Source organism: Morone saxatilis, unplaced genomic scaffold (assembly GCF_004916995.1).
Source record: "Morone saxatilis isolate NCDOM2014 unplaced genomic scaffold, NCSU_SB_2.0 Contig18, whole genome shotgun sequence".
Classification (NCBI taxonomy): domain Eukaryota; kingdom Metazoa; phylum Chordata; class Actinopteri; family Moronidae; genus Morone; species Morone saxatilis.
In genome coordinates this window covers 14,639,305-14,646,119 of record NW_023339740.1, presented here as the reverse complement: position 1 = coordinate 14,646,119, position 6,815 = coordinate 14,639,305, and the positions used below count along the sequence as shown (strand labels likewise).

General features: G+C 45.0%; 2 protein-coding genes across 3 annotated transcripts in view; both read left to right on the top strand.

Annotated features, from left to right (window-relative positions):
* med20 (mediator complex subunit 20) overlaps window positions 1–1,871 on the top strand; it is a 2,173-nt gene extending 302 nt beyond the window's left edge. The window contains exons 2-4 of the mRNA XM_035661451.1: window positions 19–164; window positions 1,117–1,370; window positions 1,455–1,871. Coding sequence (XP_035517344.1) covers window positions 19–164; window positions 1,117–1,370; window positions 1,455–1,676 — 622 coding nt within the window. The 3' untranslated portion in view covers window positions 1,677–1,871. The remainder of the gene's footprint in view (window positions 1–18; window positions 165–1,116; window positions 1,371–1,454) is intronic.
* An 853-nt stretch (window positions 1,872–2,724) lies between these two features.
* The window catches only part of usp49 (ubiquitin specific peptidase 49), a 7,350-nt gene continuing 3,259 nt past the window's right edge, over window positions 2,725–6,815 (top strand). The window contains exons 1-3 of one of the 2 annotated variants that reach the window (XM_035661405.1): window positions 2,725–2,998; window positions 4,508–4,625; window positions 4,805–6,276. In XM_035661405.1, the coding sequence (XP_035517298.1) occupies window positions 4,870–6,276 (1,407 nt within the window). In that variant the 5' untranslated portion in view covers window positions 2,725–2,998; window positions 4,508–4,625; window positions 4,805–4,869. Of the gene's footprint in view, window positions 2,999–3,186; window positions 4,385–4,507; window positions 4,626–4,804; window positions 6,277–6,815 lie in introns of those variants that run through there. The other variant, XM_035661406.1, reaches the window with a different exon arrangement.

The window sequence follows — 6,815 nt, the reverse complement described above, 5'->3', positions numbered from 1 at the left end:
TGTGTGTGTGTCCTGCAGTGTGTGCCATGTGCCTGTGACTGAGGGGAAGAGCGTGCAGCAGACAGTGGACACCCTGCACAAGAAACTGGAGCAGCTGGGTGCTGTGAAACAGGGCAGCTTCTGTGTGGACTGTGAGACATACCATGCAACAGGAAATGTCAGCGGTAACATTTCATTCTCTACTTCTTTTTCTTCTTTGAGCATACTCATAGCAAGTCATAGGTTGTATTAGAACAGTAGTCCCCAACCTTTTTCTGTAAGGGTTCCTGCTTAGGGGACATATTTTTATAGATATTTAATACTGTTTTCAAAAGTCTACGATGAACCCAAATAGTGGACTCAGTAACTGCGAGAAGTTTATGTAAAATTAGTGATTTGGATACATTTTGGTCAGATTATTTCCTGTTTGTATTGTGTATTTTTGTTTTACAATTAAACAATCTTACAGACTTAATAGACTTCCTTTCTTTTTGACAAAAGCAATGTTCTTCTTGACCACATTCTGAGATATACGTAAATACTGGGCGGTATACCCGCATTCAAAATCGATGAAGCGCCTCGCATCCGCCCCAAAAATCCGAAGGCTCTTGGCCTAGGTGCGGAGCCGCCGACCCCCTGGTTGGGACCACTGTCCTGACCGAAATCACGTTTACGCTAGGAGATAGGACTAGAATCAATACCAAAATGAAATAATCTTAAATGCAGATGTTGTGCATTCATAAATGTAATTGACAGTACATGAGTGTGGATTGTGTATATAGATATGTGCTGTATACTCAATTATGCTGCTGGTTATTCATCATCCTATAATAGTTTTGTATTTTTGCATGTCAAAGTCAGCCTTATCCTGTAAATCAGTGGTTTTCAAACTGCAGTCTAGGGACCAACAGGGGTCCTTGAGTGGTTTATAGGGGGTTCACAGCAAAAAGGAGGAATCAAATATTTTAACTTTGATAACAAAGAAAGAAACAGGATTGAATGTTTGATCACTGATTGACTTTGAAGACTTTATTATGTTCAAAAACTAAAAATATAAAATGCTCATACATAAGTACAGCACTTGAGTGAATAAACTACTTGACACCTCTGACGGTCTGTCTGGTCCGTCTGTTACAGGTCAGCCCACCAAGCTCTTATACGTGATGCACAACTCTGAAACTCCCCTGAGCTGCATGGCTCTGTTTGAAGGCGGACCCTGCCTGATAGCCGACGCAAACTTTGACGTTCTTATGGTGAAGCTAAAAAGTCACTTCCAAAATGCCAAGGGCCACAAGGTGGAGTGCCGAGGTTCTCGATACCGCTACTGCGACTTCTTGATAAAAGTCGGTACAGTTACAATGAGCTCCAGTGCCAGAGGGATATCAGTAGAGGTATGTACATGAATATAACAAGAGCGTTATGATCATATTTATATTTTCCCACAGTGCGTGCATTCACTCTGTTGGGTTCCTCAGGTGGAGTACTGTCCCTGTGTGGTTCCAGGGGACTGCTGGAATCTCATTAAGGAGTTCATGCAGTCCTTTCTTGGCTCCAGCGTTCCCGAACTGCCGTCTGTGTTTGCTGCCAAGCCCGAAGGACTCTTCGCACCGGCGGACTGCGTTGACACCATGACTCAGTACCTGGAGCTGTTCAACAAACTTCGTAAACTGCAGGCCCCTGGAAGTAACGTGCGTTGAGATGTCGGCGGCGATGGAGAGATCTATTTTTTTATGTTTGTATTAATGTTACTAAAATTCTGGTCCTGTGGATCGGCGTGGTATCTAGGCGTTTTTAAAAGCCTGAAGTTCCATTTTCTGGAGCCTCGACATTGCATTACATGTTCCCATTTAATGAAAACATCTTGTATTAAAAAGACGTAAAGGAGAACACTAGTCTGAGTCTGTTTCTGACCACAATGATCCTTTTATAATCACACTGCATACTTCAAATGTTCTGTTGGTGGGGTTGTAACCCTCTCTACAGACATTTTTATGAGTGTTAAAACAGTCTTTCTAATGGTTTATCTTAAGAGTTCCTGTAATAGGCGGTGACTTATGTTTAATTAGTTGATAACCCTCATTGAAGTATGAACAAAGACATCTGTGTGCATCTGGGCAGAGCGCTGCGAGCAGGAAAACCAGTGGCCCAGTAAACCATGACAATGACTAAATGGAAGTCATGCATCAGTAATTGTATTGTTTACGCCTCTGATTTTCCTACTGTGATGTGTCAAAATGTCTTCACTAAGGAAGAATGAACATGTCAATCAAACGTAGTCTGCTCAGCCCACATAGTCCCGAGAAGATGTCACCTGTGGGGATGGTCTCATGGCTGTAGCAGGGGCCTTTTTATAATGCATCACTAATAATTATCTACTAATGTAATTTATAACCAGTGTATTGTTGGTGCTACAGTTTGCAGGGAAGAAAGTATGAATGAAAAAAAGAAGCTGACACTAGAGGACTTCCATGGTGTTTACTACAAAGTACTGAATGAATAATAGGTTTTTATACACATTTTATTAAAATATAAAACACTACACACATGGTGGGAAAGGTGATGTGTTTTCACAAGCATGGTGCTGGATTACTACTTCACTTAGTTCACTTGAATCCCGATCATCTGCAGGGATAGAGGCTCCTTCCTCACGACCACACCACAGTCAGCTCAAAAAGGAGGCTGCACATACACAAATGCTTTTTATCGCATTACCGCCGAGCAGGTGACACATGGCGGACCCGGGGCTCTCGGGGACACAGGGGGGGGTCAGTCGTCCTCTCAGCCCGGGTTTTCAGTCTCGCCTCGGTTATTGTTCCATGTGGCCTCGGTGGACGGACGGACGGTCCATCCTGCTGCCTGTTGTTCAGCCAGTCCTCCAATGAGAGCCGGGCTGCCGCTCAGTCCCGGTCCAATGAGAGCAGCAGGGTCTGGGCTCGGATCGAGAGTTGGGTTGTTCAATCTGTGAAGGAGGACAACAACCAGCTCTTTGAGTGAACCGGATGGATGGATGTTGGCGATGGTAACGTTGCTCAGATTTTCCATTAATCGGGTGGTACAAATGTAGTAAGGAGCGCGGAGGAGGCCCGGCGTTAACCGGGAGCCTCCGTTAACCGGCTCTCTGTGAGGAAAGTCTGCGGGGAGTTTTTTTTTTTTTTTTCTTTCGCGGTTAACGGCGCAGTCTGCTAGCGAGCTAACTGCACAGTGTTGATAGTTAGTTAACGCCAGTCGACGGGTTCACCGCGATAACGTCCTCACTCAGGCGAGATAGCCGTGCAGCTAACAATAGACACTACAGCGAGCTAATAACACACAAATGTCCGCGTTTAACAAAGTGCATTAATTGTTAGGAGAGCGGTAAAAGGCTCGGCGACGATAATCCCGGGCACAGCCGCCGTAGCTAGCGGTTAGCGGCGGTGGCTAACTTATTGCTCGCAGGGTTTGTTGAGAGCAACAAAGTTGTTGGATGTTCCTGGAGAGTGGCTCACTGACTGCTCTTTGTTCTGCCCCAACATGGTGATGGTGGGGTAGCTTAGCACACACACACACACACACACACACACAGTTGGGTGTTGTAACATTTGTGGATATCACCGCCACATGCGTTCAGAGAGTCTCCTGCAATAAGCGACAACAACACATAGCACGACCTGTGCAAGTTCACTGGAGACATGTTGCACCCACTTGCGAGTTAATGGGGTCTTTTTTCATTCATTTTGTTTGTTTATTTATTTAGTTTTTAGTTTTGAAAGTAGTGGGTTTACACAAAGAGGGAAACAAATACGCGAGAGTAATTGTGTAGCACAGCGCTGGTGCTGGTGAGGCAGACAATGACATGGATTAGGCTTAATTTAAATGGACAGACATTCAACAGCTTTAATGTTGTCTCAGTGGAAACCAGCTCCCTGTATTGTGTTTTAATTAGACATATTTTATGTCAGATATGATCGTTATCAGCCCATATATGCACCATAACAAATATACATGTCATATACTCTGTTGTTCCGATGGCTGCCAGTGATTTGTGCTATTTATTCTATCTAATGTCAGTGTTATTTGTATATCCTGAGCCCAGCACTTGAGTGAAGAAAGGTGTTTTATGAAACGTCTCACATTCATCAAGTGGTTTTTAAACAATCAGGCAGAGACACCCTTTTTTTGTTCAGGAGTTTTCAGTCACATTCAGTTTTCAGGGTCTGGTATTGATTTAATAAATTCTTAAAATTACTTTGTTAATAGTAGATTTTCAAAAGTGAAATTATGACAGATGTTCTGCACTTATTTTCTACTATTGTAAAGGCCCTTTAATATCAGATCCACACTGGTGGATATGGCCAATCAGAGTGCAGGTTTGGGGGATTTCCTAAATGCTGGATATTCTTGAATTGGAGAAATATGTAGTCTTTTGGTGAGCAGCACTTAGTATTGTTTGTAGATTGTTATTCTGATGTTCCCAGTTTTAGTGCATTGTGTCATTATTTAATTGAAACAGCGTTGCGTTATTAATTGGACATCATCCCTGTTTTCTCAGATTGTTCCTGTTGGTTTCGGTGGTGACAGCGGACATGGGTGATCAAACAGTGCTGTTGAGTTCTCTACAGATGTTGTGATGTATTGTCCAAATCCTGATCGAGCAAACTACTTTTACAGTAAGTATACATGTTAATTTCTGTCACTTTCTATACATCACAGTGTGTGTATACCCACTAATAAGAATACTGGTGCCAGTGCACACCGTTAGCATAGCATATGTGTATCAGTGCTTTCACTGGATTATAATGGTCGGATGTTGATCTTTGTTCTTTTGTCCCTGTGTTTCTTGCCTCAGAATGAGTTGCAGCTTGGTTACAGGACGTGTGTCCTATCACTGAGGCCACATGTGTATCAGGAGAGATGGATCGTTGTAAGCACGTGGGACGCCTTCGTCTCGGCCACGACCATTCCATCCTAAATCCGCAAAAATGGCACTGTGTCGACTGCAACACCACCGATTCTGTGTGGGCCTGCCTCAAGTGCTCCCATGTGGCCTGTGGACATTTCATGGAGGAGCACTCACTCAAACACTTTCAGGAGTCACACCACCCACTGGCTATGGAGGTGCGTGAGCTGGATGTCTTCTGTTTCGCCTGTGGAGACTATGTACTCAATGATAACGCGGAGGGAGACCTCAAACTCCTCAGAGGGGCGCTCTCCACTGTCCGCAGCCCAGGTAGGCGCTCACTACGCTCCTCCACTGGTGGGGAGTCCACCCCCTGGCTTGGGGAAGGTGGGCCACAGCCTGCCATGCAGCTGGCCCTGCGTCACAGGAGGAAAGCTCTTCTAGGGAAGATGCTTCAGATGTGGATCAGCAAACATCAGGAGCTGCAGGATCAACGCAAGGAGAAGCTCGAGGAAGCTAGAAGACAAAAAAAAGAAGTGAAAAGGAGACTCATGGAAGAGCTTGGCAGCGTCCCTCCCAGAAAGAGTGCTAGGCTTCTTACTCAGGCGCCACGTTCAACCATCACACTCATTCCTCGCAAATTTCGCGACCCTCCAGAACGCCTACCTCCTCCTCCCAAGAAGCCTTCCCTTCTAACCCTCTCCCGAAAGGCTCCTCAGAATGGCAGAGCTGCCAAACTGAGGAGATACTACTCCACACACACGGTAACCCGCCGGAGACTCGCTCCAGGTGTCACTGGTCTGCGCAATTTGGGGAACACATGCTACATGAACTCAATATTGCAAGTGCTGAGCCACCTGCAGAAATTCAGGGAGTGTTTTCTCACTTTGGACCTGTGTGAGACTGAGGAGCTGCTGGCCAAGACCAATAACTCCCAGGGCATGAAGGGTGTGACAGGAGGTGTAGTCAGCAGCGGTAACACCGCACTGTCGGGGTGCCCTCTTGGACGCATGGGGAAGGCAGGCAGTTGGAATTTGTCCACGGGCAAAAAAGAAAGTACCCCTCCTTCCCCACAGGCTGCGGAGTTGGTCCAGCCCAAGGAGCCTCGGTGCTCCACCCGCCAGCAGATGTCTCTGTGCCATGAGTTGCATACACTTTTCAGGGTCATGTGGTCAGGCCGGTGGTCTTTAGTGTCTCCTTTCGCCATGCTGCACTCTGTGTGGAACCTCATCCCAGCTTTCCGTGGGTACGACCAGCAGGACGCCCAGGAGTTCTTGTGTGAGCTGCTGGACAAGGTGCAGCAGGAGCTGGACACAGAGGGGTCCAAACGCAGGATAGTTATCCCCATCACAAAGAGGAAACTATCCAAGCAAGTGCTAAAGGTTCTCAACACCATCTTTCATGGGCAGCTACTCAGCCAGGTGAGAACATAAACATTTATAGTATGATTATAATGGCCCAAATATTCAGGGTTGGATAAACAGTACATGCATGTATTTCACAAAAACTGCAGATGAGGATTGTTATTGTGATAATAAAAACTGGAGACCTGTACAGCCTTATTTGTTTGCCCTAACTGACCCGTTTTGGTTTATCTTTCCCTTTCCTCATCTACATCCAGGAGCCCTTTAAAAGCTGCCTTTAAACTCATAACAGTGAAAGATTGAGCCCACGTACTGTGAGAAGAATACACAATGACTCTTCTATATATTGAGATCTGATTGTACTCAAAACAGTCATTTGTTCTTAATTTTGAATGTCACTCAAACTATAGACTTTCAGAATGCTGCATCCTTAATACAAAGCTGCGTGGTTACCAAACTGTGTGTTACACAGAAATACCTTGGCTACTGAAATAGATTTTCTCCGTCCATACAACAAGAATCAACTGTACATAATTTTTAATACTTGGATAGGTTACATTTAGAAAAAAAGTGATGTTTTTGTGATCTTATGTATT